General features: G+C 36.4%; 1 protein-coding gene across 6 annotated transcripts in view; it reads left to right on the top strand.

Moving 5' to 3' along the window:
- CNTN5 (contactin 5) overlaps positions 1 to 18440 on the top strand; it is a 614386-nt gene that overhangs the window by 559200 nt on the left and 36746 nt on the right. For all 6 annotated transcript variants that reach the window (XM_032680305.1, XM_032680306.1, XM_032680307.1 and 3 more), the window contains 3 exons: positions 3120 to 3240; positions 16978 to 17136; positions 17568 to 17717. In XM_032680305.1, the coding sequence (XP_032536196.1) occupies positions 3120 to 3240; positions 16978 to 17136; positions 17568 to 17717 (430 nt within the window). The remainder of the gene's footprint in view (positions 1 to 3119; positions 3241 to 16977; positions 17137 to 17567; positions 17718 to 18440) is intronic.

Here is an 18440-nt window from a genome sequence, read left to right as displayed (position 1 = left end):
AAGCAGACATTAGATACTTTTCTTAATGGAGTCTCAGCTGCATTCCCACTTAACAGATTTTTTTAAACTGAATTTAATCACTCAAGTTTAAGCACCACTGCAATGACAAGGTGCAGAGATTTTCTCAAGATGTAGAAGGCCATCACATTGGTTTAACCTCCTTCAGACCCTGCAACTCCTGCCTATAACCTGCCACTGCAGGATAAATTACTCAGCAAAATAATCTGTCTTCCATGACTTGGAAGAGTCTGTAAAACTAATAAAGACCACTTTATAAATGCCACTGAACAGCAGTAATGTGGTATTTTTTTAGGGGTCCTGGTCAAACATAGCTCCTACTTATCTAAATGTAGGCTAAAATGTCTTATTATTTCCCATGATCAAGAATCTAATGTCTGAGCATATATCTGTATTAAACAAAGTGAGTTTAATATCTTTCCACTCACACATTCTCAGCAATGCTGCCTGCACATCCTGTTATGCTGCAATAAAAGTGTTTCATGGGGATCTGTTGTACTGCACTGCTCTCCAGTTACAGCAATGATTCTTTCAATTGCTGCTTGTCTGCCCAGTTACACAGGTATGCAGACGAAATACATATATTTTTCCTGATAAGAATATTAGGATCCACACTGTCATGAACTCTCTGAATCTGGAGTGACAGGCAAGTATTTTAACAGCTCCTGAGCAATGAAATCAGACAGTTGCTATCCATTATGCTATTCCTACCACTTAAAAACAAAACAGATATTAAATGTAAGCTACCTTCAAGAGAGGACAAATGTGGATTGATTCTGATGTTATCCTAATAACTAAGGCTTTGTACTAAGATCACTAATCATCTAGAGCAACCCATGTTTGAATAGCTAGTAAATGCTACTGTGTTAGATGACGTAAAAAAATTATATCCTGAATTTGACTCCTGGTAGGAGTGTATTCTCTTCTTTTGCATTTTGATCTGTAGATAACTCAGATATTCTTTTCCACTGCTGTGATTTCCAATATGCCAGAGCAAGAATATAGGAATTGCATTATGGCCTGACTGGTCTAAGTATCTTCCCTCCAGCAACATCATTATCTAGGCCACTTCAGAAGGAAAAACACTCCCACGGTAATCATGCTCTTAGATCTACAGGGTTATTAAGCTATAGATCATGACTATATTCACTCTGGTCTCGGAGGCAGCATTGATGTCCCACCTCTCTTTTTCTTCTTTGCACGTGTATATCCTTCAGTAAAGATTTTGCCTTAGTGCTACACGGAATATTATGGCAATTTTAGTTCCAAAAATGCAAATGAAGAGAAGAATGGTTGAAGAAGTTATGCCAAGATGTGCTGAAAAGGAATTCTGCTGCCTAAAAAGAAAAAACTAAATTATAGAAGATTGGATCTTGAAATGAATCCCATTTCCTTTTTCATTAATGACCTTGGCATCAGAGATAAAAGTATGCAAATGACAATTGTATGGTACAAAATTGGACATCTTATCAATACAGCAGATGATGAAATTAACTGATGGGAACAGACAAGAAATGTAATACTACAAACGACAAGGTCATCCACACATGAATGACTGGCTATAAATTGGGAACTCCTAACTTGCAAATGATTGAGAAGGATAAAGATTTGAGTGTATCTACATGAGCACAGAATAAGTATGTGCCAAAAAAAAAAGCAAATATGAAACTAGGTTAGTGACAAATTTCCAGCACTGCTAGAGAAGTATCAACATTAACATTCCTAGTAAGACTCTATTTTGAATGCAGGGTACAATTCTACTCACTCAGGATCAAAATTACTCAAATTAGAACTATTGCATGGGACAAAAACATATAATTCAAGGAAAGACCATCAATCTCTGCTTGGTTAGCAAGGAAAACAAAATCTGAAAAAGGAAACGCCTACACTCAATAAATGTTTTTTAGAGTGAAACATTGAGGAGGTGCATATAAATATTCATGTATTGTACAAATTCATTAAGGTTCATGTATTGTACAAATTAACAGTGGTAAGATAATTTAGAAATATTTACAAGACATTTTATCTATCCTTGGCTAATACACTAAAAGCATTTCCATTTGACTATTAAGAGAAAAAAAATTGCTTTGAAATGAACAAAAGTACTTCTGGCAATTTGCCAAAATTGTTCGTGCTTGTATTAAATCAAAAACTTTTAAGCATTTTTAGAACATGTAATTGAGGAAGTAAACTGCAATTACTATACTATGTGGTCAGTGTGAGTGTTGTTTCCCTGAGCAGTGACTATATTAAATCAACAATATATATGGACTTGGGTTCCCTATAACTGATGGAGCAACACTTATTGTCTCCAGTAAGTTTGGATATAACAACGATTTTGTACATTCAAAATCTCATATTATTGCTTGAATTTATGAAATAATGTAGAGATTCTTAGCAAAGCCATTTATTCTCCAGAAATCTATTGTACTTTCAAATTTTCTCTTTTATGCTCATAATTTTGGGGCATTGTGATCACTATTTGATAAAATTCTAAAAAATAAAAATTTGAACTGGTTCTCTCATATTCTATATACATTTTGCATGTTTCAGATTTAAATACATACAGATTTCAACAGGAAGGATGAGAATCTGTTCATATTTTCTCAATCACATTTAGCATTAACTTCCTCTACATTAATAAAAATCAATCAATATTATCTTTAAAATTATCTTAATTTCATCACAGTAGTGAGACATAATGTCACTGCATTTTAGGGAAGAGCAAGAGGAAGAAAATTCTGAAATTCTAAGAGGACTTTTTCAATACCAAGGATAGCATCCAAAATATTTCTGTTTATCTCCTTAATGAATTTCTTTGTATTAGTTTGGAATAATTCTCTTTGAATGTGTAAATATGCAAAATGTGCTTTAAGCAAAGTCAAAGTTATTAGAAACCTGAAATCCTCTTCTTTAATCCCTATTAATAATTGTATAAATGCAGGGTTCTGATAATCCTCACAAGAGGGTATTAGGGCACATACATTTTGCAAGATGAAAGCTGCACTCAAGAGTTGCTCAAACCTTACAAAAACACCCTTGTGAACTACCTTGAACACAGATTTACTGAGTTTTAAACTAGTATTTCATCCCTGTTTCAGCAAGCGTCCTCTGCAGATTTAATGATCAGGAACATCCTCTTGATGCACGCTGGGAGATACGGTTGCAGGGTCCAGACTGCAGCGGATACCGTGTCAGATGAGACGGAGCTGCTTGTTAGGGGTAAGTATGCTTGGGGTGCCCCCCTGAAAACACAATGGTCAGACACAGTTGTACCACGGAATTTAAATATATGGGCTTCAGGGACGCCTCTGCTTAGTCCTAAAATTTTATACTATTGAAACCATTTGTGATTAACCTACTGTCTTTGAAAATAGTTTCACCATATACTGACCTGCTGACACTGCAAAGAGAAACAAAAGACAGTCGGTTAATGAACATGGTTTTAAGAGAGGTAGTACAGAAGGTATTCCAGATTAACTAAAAGTGCAGACAATTAGCATTCACAGACCTGTGGAAGTTAGGTATAATGAGTTCTGTGCTTTTTTGTATGATGCTTTTACATTTCATCTTATGGTCAAGCCATTCTCTCAGGTTTAGCGGTTAAAAAATATTTATTTACTTTCTAAGAGGAGGGACCATACAATCTTTGGTAAAATTATGGATGTGAACAATGAAAAAAAAAAAACATAATATGACAAGAATTTGGATTTTTTCACACATGGAGTTGCGACCACCAACTGCTGACCTCGTCTTTAGACCCAGTCCTGTAATCTGCCAAATTGCTTTACCTGTCATTTAACATTCCTGATTATGTATGAGAACAAAGTCCTTTTCCTGCAGGATCACAGATCATATCAAGAATATCAACTAGTTTAAAATAATGAAGGGCACTAACACATATGTGCATTCCATTAAGCAGAGTATTTCTGCATTCTGGACCATTTGTGTGTGTATGTGTGTGTGTGTGCTCAGTGCCTGATGGGACATGAGGACTTGCAGTCCACTTACTGGCATTACAACTGGTGGGTCCTGCAATGTCAAGAGAGATGGATGCCTGCTAGGTAGCACAACAGGGTAGCCTTACTGTGGATTATACATTTTTTGAAAGAATAAATCAAGATAGATATTTTATTAACATTTTAAAATCTCCAGATAAAAAAATAATCAGAACTATCTGGATATTATAATCTTTCAAAAATACTTACTCTATCACATTCCACAACATCTTTAGACTTTATGTGTTCCCATCCATCACTTTTAGGACAAATATATGCCTTAAATGATAAAGAATGTTTCTGGCTGACTGCAGGGCTCTTCATATTTTGATGAAAGTAATTGTTAAATATTTCCACAAAGACACTTTGAAGACTGTCAGATTTCTATGAGCTATGACACTATTGGGATGGTGGTATTCAGTGGACTCATCACAGACATTTAATACCATTTTAGCTGCCTTATGAAATCTGATTCATCCTCGTGGGTTATGCAAGACCTTATGTGTCACCTTTGGTCTGTCTCAGACAGGAGCTGTAGGCTGTATGGATAGGCAAGGCAATCTCAACTTTAATGCCATTGAACTTCGTAAGGACAAAAATCTTAGTCATTATCTAGGACAGACTGATCACAAAAATATTTTTTAAGAATACTGGTTATATAAATTAGTTTATTGAATTTGCTCTACAAAATAAAAGCTTCTCTGAGTAAGGGGTTTGAGATTAAAAAAAAAAAAAAACACTGTAAGCAGTATCAGAATGTATTTGTGTGTCTCATTAGCATGTTACCATGCTGTTGAAATAAAAACTATAACTGCTTTGTAATGGAATTTAAATTCAAATATACTTTACTTAAAATTTTCTCCTTTTCTACTGTTTCCATGTTTGCATCACTTTCACAAAACGATTTGTACTGTGTAACAGCTTTTGTCCTGATATAAAATTTGGTTTTCATGAAATTATAGGATATGGTTCCTTTGCTGAAGTCGTTAATTTCCTTAAGATATCTATAAAATCTATACAAATTAGGCAATAAGGTCCTACAGTGTCAGTATTGCTTTCGCCAAGAAATGTAGGATGGTTTTGTTTTGTATTGCAGAAAATGTTTAAAGTACATTCAGTGTAGAGTTGGTAATGACTAGTCCTTATAGGCTTCAACAGTTCAAAAATCCAAAATATTTACGAGAATCTAATCTATCTCTCCTTATACTTTCACAGGAACTTCGTTTTCATTTCAGTATCTCTAATTCCTTTTTCTCCCCCTGTCTCAGCCTATAGAGTGCACTCAGTGGTGTGCAATTTAACACTGATGATCCTAAACTGCAGCACTTTTCAAAATTCTTTAGTTTTAGCTTTTGGTGATACAGGACATTGTTTAGGAGAAGATACCAGCAGAAACAGATGTTTCAATAAATATTTCAGTAAACTCTGAAGAATTCCACCTGACAAATGAAGTCATCATCTATGAAGAAAACCCATTCCCACTATGCAGTCAAGTCTGTAATCCAAAGCTGTATTATTCTTTATATTCAGTATAGTTTCTAGTTAAAATTTCATTTTGTGCATATAACAAAACATCCTTTTGCTTTAAATGTTACAGCCTGTGGCCAAACTGAATTAGCAGAAGCTTTGTTATGAACTCCTACACATACTGATATGCAAACTTACAGCACATCCTTGTTCTGACCTTACTCTCTCTCCTTTTCCTCCTGCAGAAAATGCCAGTGTTGAATACTGATAATATCATACCAGCCTATAACAGCATTTCAATCATTACTTATATTGTGAGGTTCATCTAGTATTTTTAATATATAATTGTAATTCTTTCTTGAAAAATTGTTCTGCTTACAACATTTCTACAGGAAATAAATTGGACATACAGAATAAATTAAAATGATCTCATCTTCCCTCCTTTAGATATTTGTGAATATCAGAATTACTGCTATTAGTAAATTGACTAAATTTATACTTAATTATGCATTCAACTGCTTCATTATTTTTAATCCAAGGACTGTTTTGCAGAACTTAATTAGAAGTGACTTGTTACGGTCTCCTCAGACAGAGGAAGGAGAAACAAACTCTTTTCAGACTTCTGTTGCTCGTAACTATCATTGTGATCTTTAACAGACAGACATTCATCACCATATTTTTAAGCAAGTGCAATGTCTCAGTATCATTTATTGTGGGGAAAGCATGGAGTATCCTTAAATCATATTTATCTGTTTTGAAACTATTTTTGCTAGTTACTCTATTGGAAGTTGCCTTGAATACATGCCAGGGAACTAAATGGGTCATTATTTTTGCCCTTGTTCTTCTTGGTTCTCCATTATACAATGGAAGTTAAATTACAAAAATACCACCCATGAAAGACTATATGGAGAACAGAGAATGAATAGTGCCACATAAATCTCAATCCCTTTGAGTCTAATTACTTACAAGAAGGTAATTAATGGTGCAAGAAGATTTCTGAATTTGATACATATGTACATATATGTGTGTGTGTGTGCCCGTGTGTATAAGTGTGAAAAACAAATAAAGTTAAGACAGTACCAAGTTTCTATTCTGCAACTTTCTACAACATGTTGCAAAATTTTTAAACCAAAATTTAAATTTTCAAATTCACTACCTCACAGGTCGTGAATTTAGGTAAGTTGCAGTGAAATACATGTCTAATATTATTTTAATAATTATTTTAACCTAGGAAATCTCTTTCAGGAACATTTCATAAATATATATGAAAAGATATTCTAGATCATGCTTGGACAAAATCAGGATTCAAGTCCCATCAGCACTTACTACTCAAACATAAATACTTCTCTAAGTGCTTTGAAAATGTGATTAAACTATGTATATCAAAGTAAGAAAAACTTTTTTAGTGGTTCCTAGCAATTTCTTTTTTCTAATGCTACCAATAACTTGAATTGTGGATTTTATTAAGAAGACATGTTCTGCTAGCAGCTGGGCCTGTCAGGTAATACATTAGCATTTTAATCTTGGAGTGGGTTGTGAATGAGAAGTATTCTGGTGGTCTCACGCTAGTCAACAGTGACTTGCAAAGGTGAGCTGTCCTGACATACCTGACATCATTTGTTTATATTCAGGAAGGCTATTACCTAACTTGCAAAAGAATTTCCTCTCCAAAATATAGCTCTACGAAATTCTTTGCAATTCATCATCACAAGTTGTTTTTATTATTAGGTATCTAAAAAAATAAGTCATGATGTTTTATTTGTCCATCTGAGATCCATGATCCCCTCTAGATACGCACATTGATTCTTTGGAGGTCCCCAGAGAGGTCCTTTACTCTCTGAATATGGGGAAGATGAGAGAGAGGATTCAGATCAAAGGCCAGAATTGATTTAAGGCAGAAGAGGTAATGCCAATCACTTACAACTTAGTTCAGCAACTGCAATGGACATCTACAAGGTAGGATATCTCTTTTTATCTGTCTCAGACCCAGACTCAAAAACACAGTTTCTCCTTAAGAGCATGCTATACCTGCAGGTAGTTGTTAGGTGGGATCAGGGTGTGTTCCAGCCTCTTTCTGAGGCAGAGGAGCCAGGAACACAGAAATCAGGTGATGAGCAAAAGAGCACCTGGATGTGTAGGACACAATTTAGGGCATGTCCAGCAACCCAAATATTTACTTCTGTCACTGAGTTTAGTCCTGCTCTAAAATTGAACAGAGATTACCTCAGGGGAACCTGTGTCAACGGCTTCAGCCAACACACTGAACTGTGTATTGGAAAAAGTTAAATAAAAAACATGCACCCTCTGCACCAGATTTGCCCTCCATCAGGGCAATGATGCAGATAGTGTTAAAACCTTGAATGTCACTGCAATATTTTTCTGGAAGACAATCATCAGAGCCCTTAACAGCAGAAGAAGGTGTATATAGGCTGATACACCTCAAGGACACCCAGAAGAGAACACAGAGTCTGGTAACTATTCTGGCACCAGGCCTGCACAAATGTGCTATTTCAGTGCAAGCCCATAACAGGAATTATGTATGTCTGATGATCAAAGAAATAGTTTTAGTGGAAATGAATGAATACCACAAAAAATCACAGCTAGGGACTTACATTCCTGACACCCAAGTCATTGCCTGATTTCACTTCATTTATGTCTTCTGTTGTTTGCTCACCCAAGGAAAATATGTGCAGAATACCTGTTTGCAATGCAAACAAGAATGTTTACAGGAGAATATAGATATTTGCTACACAATCAACAAATGTTTTCCTCAGAACATGAAGTCAAAAGCTATTTAAGAAGCAGAAGTGATTTATGATTTTTATGAATATAAACCCCGGCCTTGACATCAATCCAAGAATAGTTTTCTCATGTCATGTGCTTTGTTTTGTCTGGCTACCAGCCCTTGCTTATCCACTCAGATCTTCAATTTGCAGTGAATATTAAGTAGCAGACAAGCATATTAGCAGAATGTTACAGCTGGGTTGGTTTTCTATCTATCATTGGCACACCAGTGGTTGAGCTGTCTCTGTAATGATTTTTCACAAAAAAGTGAATACCACAGCAGAAGGCTCTAACATAGGATAAATATGCATGTCGTGTTCTGACACTAATGATATGATCACAAACATGGTTACCAAACACCGCAGTACCAGCCAGGAGAGTTACCTCTCACAGATGTCTCAGGTGATCTTGGAGCCAGCAGTGTGTCATCTTTCCTCGAGACAATACCTGCTTGGTGAATTAATTTGTTTTTTAAAGCATATCTTCCAAAAAATGGCTTATTACATTCTTATTTTCTCACCTATTGAAATCTGAGGCTGCCTGTGCTTTCATATTTTCACTACAATGGATATCTTCATGATTCTGTGTTTCCACCATGTTTCACTGTAAAGACATTTAGAACATCAAATACTTATATCACGGAAAGGTTGACACTGTAGAGAGGCTGACCCTTATTACCTTGCATTGATCTAACTAGCTACATTTAAAAAGGTCAACAGTATTTTTCAGTTTGACTCATCAGTGCAAAATCTATTACTCATAGTCAGGGAGTTTTTGAACACAAGCAGAAGAAATAGAGTAAATGGCTACTTTTGGCAAAAAGTATCCTTTTGCTCTTAAAACACACAATTTCTAATGAACTCATTTGAAGCTCTGCTTTGTCACAGGCTACAATAAAGAAAAACTTGAGTAGAAAAATCTCCTGCCAAAGTCAGTTATTGCATACTCCTTGCTCTTTCTTCTGCGAGTTTGGAGGGTTGGCTGGAGAAAAGCATCTGTAGTTCAGCAAAGAAAAATAGGGGAAGTTGGGAACGCCACGCAGCAGTCTAACATGCTTTCACAAAGGCCATCATGCCAATAGTTAAGAGTAGAGATCCCTTTCACATTTCCTGATGCGAGTAAAAGTCCTGATTTAGCAGCAGTTTCCAAGAACACCAAGGAGTTTCTTTCAGATTAGAGGATCAATGCAAAACTTGTCATGATACTCATCTCATCTGGATGGGGACAGTGCTTCAAATAGGTATAAGAGGGTGAGTGATTTTTGCTATATTAACCTCCATTTTGTTAGGGGTGATAGTGATATCACAAACACCAATGTAGTTACTTTTCACAGTCATCCCTTTCATGCATCACATTTCTTTTTAGAAGCATCATGACTGAGTTAGGAACACAAGGTTGTGAAGTTAAAGGATTTTTTTATATTTATGAAAGCTGCAGTGCCTAATCAAGTTTCCAGTATTTTAACATTTATTTAATAAATGAAAGCTTTTTATCATAATAAATTACTTGTTTTGGTAACATTAAATTTTCAAATTAATTCTATCACCTCTTATTAGTCTTGTTTGTAAGTAGCATTGGTTTCAAGCTATTCAGACAGATGTTGGATGCTGCATTACACACTACCTTACAACAGTCTGTGGAGCAGCTAGGTCATCTCCAAACTATCTTTCTTTAAGATTTCTCCACCTACTTGCAAAGGAGCAAAGAGTACCAGTCCCAAAATTACTTATTCAGTGTTTAACTTTCTTCAATGTATACAGTGTAAACAAAGGTACCAAAGGTTTACACTACAAGGTAACTTAGTCTGAGAGAGTGTAGCAAGGAAGATGACCATTAGGTCTTTGCAAGGGAACTAGAGCAATGCAGTAGCCAGGTTAGTTTGCTCAAGGTTTGAATTTGAAAAGTTAACCAACAAAATGTGCCGTCTTCTATAACAAAAAATTATTTCAAATATTTCAAATATTTTTGGGAAATTATTTATGCATGTTTCCTTTTTTCATCAGTGATCATGTTAAAGATCATTTCAGCACATCTAGTCCTTTTAATAATTTATATGTTTATATAGTTATATATATAGACATATCACTCCTTATAACTACCTGAAAGGAGGCTGTAGTGAGGTGAGGGTCAATCTCTTCTCCCATGTAACAAGCATCCAGATGAGAGAAAATGGACTCAAGTTGTGTCAGGGGAGGTTTATATTAGATATAAGGAAAAATTTCTTTCCTGAAATGGAAAGAAAGGCAGTATTGAAAGGCCTGAAAGGCAGCATTGGAATAGGCTGCCCAGGGAAAAGGAGGAATCACCAGTCCTGGAAGTGTTCAAAAGCCATATGGATGTGACATTTGAGGACATGGTTTGGTGGTGAACACAATGGTGTCAAGTTAATGATTGGACTCAATGATATTAGAGGTCTTTTCATACCTTAATGATTCTATGATTCTATTATTTTATAAAATTATTTTATAAGAATATTTTATATAATACATATCTATTATAAAATATGCTTTAGAAGAAATTGAAAGATAAAAAAATTATTGGTGTCAGTTATATTACAAATACACCCGTGCTCTCTAAGCATTAATACACTTAACTTTGTTTCCAGAACTGTTTCATTCTTCTACATTTAAGGATTTTAGTGGATTTAGATGCCAATTATTGTTTTGGGTATCTTAATAATAGTTTGTTCACCATTGTTCACTTTTATTATCTTTTTCACTCCTACTGCTCAAATTGTGTTTTATGTTTTTATGGATGTCAACAGACATTGTACCTTTCTAGAGGAAAGAAAAAAAAAGTCCAGTCCTCTTAATTCTCTGCATCAATATTTTACACCCCTGGAAAGTTATTAGCATATACAAAGCTAATTAATACAATACAAATATTACTACAAAAAAAACATAACAAGAAGATTCTTTAAAATTTAATGGAAAATCATCTTCCTTTTACAATATATAACATGTATTTTAAGACTGTGCCTTAAGAGCTAACTAAATGCACTTTGCAACACCTACTGTGAGTAAAATGAGCATTAAGATGAAACAACTACCTGGAAGCTGCAAGATCTTGAAATAGAGCAGAGAGCAATCCTGGAGTGTGAAGGGATGAAAGTCTTTGTGACTACAATCTGTGATATAAGAGTACACATTTTGTGGTCCACAAATAAAACGAAAAGGTTAAAGCTATTAATCTTGTAGACTGGCAAAGCTACCAATCTAAGCAACAAATCCACTTTCATGCTGTATTTTTTTAGAAGCAGTTTTCTCTGAACTCCACTGACCTGGAGCAAATATAACGCAGGAACTGCTGGTTAGGTTGACCACCCGGCTCCTTTCTGTTGTGATATTGCCAATAAAACTTAAAGACAAGCACTTGGGTTTAAAGGCCTCCAAACACAACATTATTAAATGGAACGTAAACAAGGTCAGCAGATTTTTGCTGGTCCTTGAAATTATGTTTGAGCTGTAACAAAGGCCAGGAAGATGCCTTGAGCACAGACCCCACTAATTGGACTCACAGAATACGTCCATAACACAGAACTGCTCCCTGAGGCCAAAGGGTACAACAGCGTTCCTATCCACACAGTTACACTCCCAGTCCCCCTCCCCTCAGGATGGGCATGACAAATTGCCTGTTAGGATCTGTCCCAGTCCACAGTAATTCATTAACTGTGCCAAAGCATTGGTTGGAAAATCATAATTTCACAGGGTTGACACTGTGATAGGGGCTGGCTGACACCAGAAGAGCACATAGGATCAGGGCTAGAGCTCAGATCTGCACTTTGGCCCTCTTCAGTGTATCAACTAAAACATTTACAACACTGGAAGATAGTATATTACTGTAATGGAGCATCAGTCCTTTAGCCCATAGACTCCAGATCAAAATATTTCTAGCAATTTGATCATGTAACAGGATCTTTTTTTCTATAATATTTTTAATGGCATGAAAGTGAAAGAGATTCATATCTTTAAAATATTTTTTCCAAGAGTTTAAAAAAGATCCTTTGTTCTAAGAAGCTTTTTAAAAACATCAACTTAGTTCATACCTATAACTTCAATCAAAACAGTGCCTGGAAACAAGTACTAAAATATAGATGAGATTTAGTGATGTTTATTAACTCAATTCTTGAAAGAGACACATGTAGTCCTGGGAGTGCTGATGTGCACACTATGACTGCAGAGAGTGAAGGAAACAGCATGGACCAGAAATAGGACAGCTGGCAAGGGATGCCCTATAGCACTAAAGGTAGTCAGCAGGCTATGCTAAAGAAAGAGACATTTCCAAAACTCAGTCTATTACTGTATTTGGGACCTTCTAGCAATGTCATTCATGATGCAATTCATAGCTTACTAGTGCTTTTACACTTTAAGTAAAATTCGAGTTCTCTGCACTGTCCACACATTTTTGTGTCAAGTTACAACTGCCACTACACAAATATACAGCTCAGAGGTTATGGACTGCAGTCTGGAATCTGAGCTCACAACAATCATCAGCCTCTCAAGATTGCCTCATCCAAATTCACTATTTTTAGATTAGTACAAGGCAGAGAAGCTATCAGGGCAAAGGAGCACAACATGATACAGGTAACACTAAAGAACTTCTCGGGCATGACACCAGGGATTTCTCTTGACCCTCATCCCTGAAATGAGTCGAGAGTATTCAGGTTGCAATAGTCAATCAACTTCTCTTTCTTACCTTCCAACCTTGAGTCTAACCTTCCTGTCCATCCTGGTGCTCACTGGGTTACAACCTCTCCATCTCCCCTGGCCCCTTATGTACCTTACAGGAACCACTCTGGTTCCCACACATAGAGGGACTGCAGTCATGGATGTATCCACTAAAACCATATTGTCTATATTATCTACTATGCAACAAAATTTCTCTCCATCTTCTCATTCTCCACCATGTGCAAATACATCGTTTGTCATAGCTGGGAATAGAAAAAGGAATTTATACTACTTTTATGCACCTTTTCTGCTCTTCTGTAGTTACTGCCTCTTATCCTCTTTTTCTTGACCTCTCATTTTCTTGATGACAAGCCAGTGCACCTTGTCATTCAAAAAGGAAAATCTTCAGGTCAAGAAAACTGTGTTCGTGAACTGCTACATATCAGGTTTCTTAGTTGTTTGATAAAAGTAAGAATTATCCTGGTCAGGTAGCAATGGAGTAAATCAGCACATATGTTGGGATTCACAGGAAAGGGCACTGTCTCACTGAGTGGCTACAGCTATTATTGGTAATGGTTTTTCAAGAACTCTCATATTAACATTGTACCATGGCAAGCAATCTAACAACCTCTCAGGATGATCAGTCCAACAATAAAAAGATACATAAAACAAGTTTGCCAAAATGCAGTCGTGCATGTCCTGAAATGAAGTATCAATCTGCGGAATTGCTCTGAAAGGAGATAACTGACTAATGTCCTTGACACTGGGTTTCCTGTGCTCCTAGAGCTGCATAAGAGCCTATCACAAATGTCTTCTTTATGAAGGTCAACTGCACTATAGCGCATTTATGACCAGTCATTTTCTGTGTAGTTTCCAGATAAGCATTTGAGCAGACCAGGCGTTTTTTCCTCAATTGGTTATTCTCAACTAAAAAATTGTTTCAGAGATCCTGAGCAATAACATAGCCCTTGGGAGAAAAGCCTTTCTGCCTTAGCCATGTGACTGACACCATGAATGATTACATCCAAGCATCAAATTTAATGAGATTTCTACAAAAATAAGTGACATCTGCATAGCACTCATGTCCTGGCTAGCTGTCACACATTTGTTGTCACTGAGGCTTTTGTCCTTTATTAATCCACTTTCAAGAATGCCTGCAGTTGGAAAATGTTTTTTAGCAGTCACCCTGCAGACTATGTTAGAGCACACATCTCCGAAAGCATAATGACACATTGTCATGCCTAGGAATGCATTTAAAAGGTTTAAATAATATGAGAGAACTGTGACAACAAAATAGATTGAGAATTTATCAGGCAATGTCTGCATAAATATATTTTACATCCTTTAATATAAGCAAGATCTTGCTCTTTTGTTACAATACAGTGGCTAGAAACTCTTTAACACCATTCAGAATGCATGGGAGAAATATTGTTGTAGAGGAAAAGTACTAAAATATTTCTCTTTAATTTTGTTTGTGCTTGGAACCGTGATATAATTCTGGGCCTAGGGCTCTAACCCAGTAAAAGCATATGATTGTATCAAAACCCCAGCTTTCCTCTAAACTTTCCCTCATGGCTACAAATAAAAATTTCACTAATATTTCCGTACACCAACAAATAGCCTGAAACAGTAGAGGATGGAGATTGAAGAATCACCCTATTTTATTAAATTAGCCCCAGGACTTTCTATTGAGACAAAAGTCTGACCTGGTGCTTCCCATCAAAGAACAGCAAACACTTGGCAGGAAGGCAGGAGTGCAGAGGACATATCTTTCTGCCATGTTTTCCCCCAGGAAGAAAACAAGATCTTTCCACAGTAAGTGAAGATGGGACTCCAAAAGGCCAAGAGTTGCAAGGTGTCCAAGGAGTGGCTCCATCTTATTGCAGTCACATTTGCAACTCAATGAAAGACATTGAGTCAAGCCTGGTGAGCGAGGAGAACAAGGGAATACTGGAAGACACTGTTCTTCCTATGGCCCAGGGCCAAGGAAGACAATATTCTTCCATCATACATCCATAGTACTAAAATATACTGAATTGAATATCTCGAATTTCAAACATTTATTTCTCTCTTGTTGTTATTATTTCTAAATGTCATATATTTCCAACATTTTAATGTCAATTAGTTGCATGTAGGTCATTGCCAAACAAATAGAGGTAAGTGAATAGCATAAATTGCTTTCTCATTTATAGGATTCAATGTCTCTTTCACTCTGAAGTTATTGAGCCCAACTATTACAGAACTCTGATCCTACTGCTGTTATAGTTCATGTAAACATGCTTTTGTTGAAGGCATATCAGAGGAAACATAAAGCTGTTTGCAGCTGCAAATGACAAAAAATCACAAAGACTAAAAATATTTCAGTTAATGGGGTTTTTTTAGCATTTGATATTCAGATAAATTTGTTTCTACTCATGGATTGAGGAATCTAGCCAGCAAAAGATTTGATTGCATGAAATAGCACTAAAATACAATAATGCTGAGCTCAGTAGTGCAGCAATCCTGGCTGCAACTTACACTTCAAATGGAGGCACCAGACCCCAGTGTTTGCCATCCGGATCTGCAGGTGCTGAGCTCTAATAGTTCAGCAAGTGGGACCACACAGCTCACCACAGCTCACGGGAATGGAAATATTCAAAGGTCTCCCTCCAGTACAGCTGGAGTGATATGATACATAAAAACAGCATTGGGGTCCCTCAAAGTGTAGAAGCAATGACTTTCTATTAATTAAGGTTTTTCTCTATCACCACCCTTCCTGCAGTTCCCTTTTAGGAGAACATGTCCACTAGTGCATTTATGATTTCACAGTCCTCCACCTGTGTAGGAGCAGAAGCAAAACATCAGCCTTCAACAACAAGAGGATGGAAAGAATCAGAAGCCCCTTAGATGCCAAAAAAAAATCCAGATTTTTCATAAATAATTATAACTATTAATAATATGAATATTTTACAGAAGTATTAAGTCCTATCCTTCAGGACTCATATGACATTTTAAATATAAGAAACCACAAGAGAGTTGTTTGTTTTGCGTTTATCCATGACAGAGACTCACATTTTCCCATAAACATCTGGTTAAAAACAACTGTGGAAGAGGATCTTGAACCAGGAAAAACTTACCTCCAATTTATTTTGGAAAGTGCAAATGGACTATATTTTCAAACACCAGTAATATCAACTATCAAGTGGAATTAAATAAGAATATTATGGATCGGATTGGGACATTATAGCCACATTTTTCTTTGCAAAGTCATTTTTGTTGCCAGAGACCTCACTTACTGCAGCAGTCACACAGCCTATACAAATGGTGATTAGCATATTCACATTTGGTGCAGCTAAATGAAATAAATAATCCTTTAATTTTCAAAGTAAGAAGTTGAGGAGGGTTTTTTGTCTGCTTTTAATGGTCCCATAGTAATTTTCAGCTTTCAAAATATTTGGGCTTGGGTTTTTATTTTGTTTTTAATAGTTTTTAATCAAACATACTGGACCTCCAGTATGTTAGTAATCCAGTCAGCTTCCCTGAATGAGTGAATTTGAGAAAAAGGATGAATGCTGTATTTTTGATTCAGTTATTAGTAACATTATTGTCTTCATGAAACATATGTACTTGTGCTTCATTTTGCTTACTATCTGTCTTTCCTGTTGACAAGTCCCACACAAGGAGAAGATGTGATTGTGACTGTTCAGTCTAGCGTGGATGATTCCTAAAGTTGCTCTTTTTTTCCTCTAATTTTAGGTGCAGAATAATTATTACGGAGTTTTTGCAGTGTTTTTTAATCTGTGTCTATTTCTAGTTCTTCTGCTGTCACTCTGTCAAGTTAATTGACATTCACCCATGAAGGATTTAAAGAATAGCAACAATTGCAATTTGCTATCAGAAATCGTGGAAATGAGATATCTCCATGATGTAGCACTGTGCATTGTAACTCTTGTATTTCATGGACGTTGAACTCCACTGGGTCCCCACAGAATGCATCTCCTGTATTATTGCTTCTCATCCACGATGATGGTGAAGTCTGTTTGATTATTCCGCTTTATTTCTAGGTCCTCCTGGTCCCCCAGGGGTTGTAATAGTGGAGGAAATTACAGACACCACAGCAACACTCTCCTGGAGTCCTGGGGCAGACAATCACAGCCCTATCTCCCTCTACAATCTGCAAGCACGCAGTCCATTTTCTCTTGGCTGGCAGACCGTAAGAACAGGTGAGAGAAAGTTTAAAACAGCACAAGTAGACTGTTCTAAACTCCTGAACATCACAATAATAACCACTGTCAGCTACAGAAACAGATACTCATAAGAGAACAGTGACAAATCAAAAGCACTGATTTTTTGGTTTTTTTCCTTCTTTTCATTCCTTTTGTGTTACTTAGCAACAGCTCTGAAAGGACAGCACAAAGACACCGGCCATGATGCGTCTGTGAATAAGCAGAAAGCTCTCCCCTAAACTCTTCAATCTGTGTCTTTTCAGGAGTACTACAGTGCCAAAAATCTCGCTGCGATTTCTGACTTATTAGATCCTTGATGTCGATCATTTCTAATGACCGTGTTGTATCACGAAGTCCACTTACTATTGAGATCCTGCATGTGAGCTTCAGGTTTCTGATTGACCTTCACATTTCTTTACTCTCTACAGTTCCAGATCTGATCAGTGGTGACATGGAGTCTGCTATGGCTGTGGAACTGAACCCTTGGGTGGAGTACGAGTTCAGAGTAGTAGCAATGAATAAAATTGGGACTGGAGACCCAAGTGCACCATCACGAGTGATCAGAACAAATGAAGCAGGTAAGGAAAAGATAAACAGGTTATTTTTACATCACTATCAGAAACAAGGACTACTTTAATATAATAATAGATCTAATCTCTTCTTGCTGGTATACACCTCTGTGTTCAGTCATCACTGTTCCAGGGTGATATTATTTGTAATGGGGATCCAGCTTGGTTTAATAACAAGAATATTTTTTAATGCACAGAAATTTCAAATAAAACCATTCCCTGCAGTCTTATTCCATCTGTTTTAGTTTTCATCTTCCACTTAAGCTATTGCTGCCTTCCCTCTGACAGACTTCCTGTGCTCTTCAGTTCAAGGCTGCTTGTCAGTGTCTTCAAACAACTGCTCCCATGCAGCCTCTTCCCCCATATTTTTAATAACTTCTCTCATTGAAGGTAGTATAGAATTTTTTTAACAAGATAGGAAAGCAATGAAAAGCTGCTTAGTTTGAAATACCTTTTGTTCTAAGTGGTTTTTTGTCATTCACATCATGAATAGTTATTACATTTAAATAAATTTCATTATATTTCTAACTAGGATGGTATCATGGGAGACCAGGAAAAAAACCGCTTTATATCCTATTTGGGTCTCTTGAAAATTACAATGGTCTCATAAAGCTTGGAATCATTGGCAGTAACTTGGGCAGAATAAAGGGAGATAAAGAAGAACTGGGAATTTGAGAAAAATCTCTAGGCAGCTAGAAAGACATGTTTTAGCAGGCAGAAAGAGATAGAGAT

This window comes from Chiroxiphia lanceolata, chromosome 2 (genome assembly GCF_009829145.1).
Source record: "Chiroxiphia lanceolata isolate bChiLan1 chromosome 2, bChiLan1.pri, whole genome shotgun sequence".
Lineage (NCBI taxonomy): Eukaryota > Metazoa > Chordata > Aves > Passeriformes > Pipridae > Chiroxiphia > Chiroxiphia lanceolata.
Note: the sequence above shows the minus strand (reverse complement) of the source record. Positions and strands in the feature narration are given on the sequence as shown.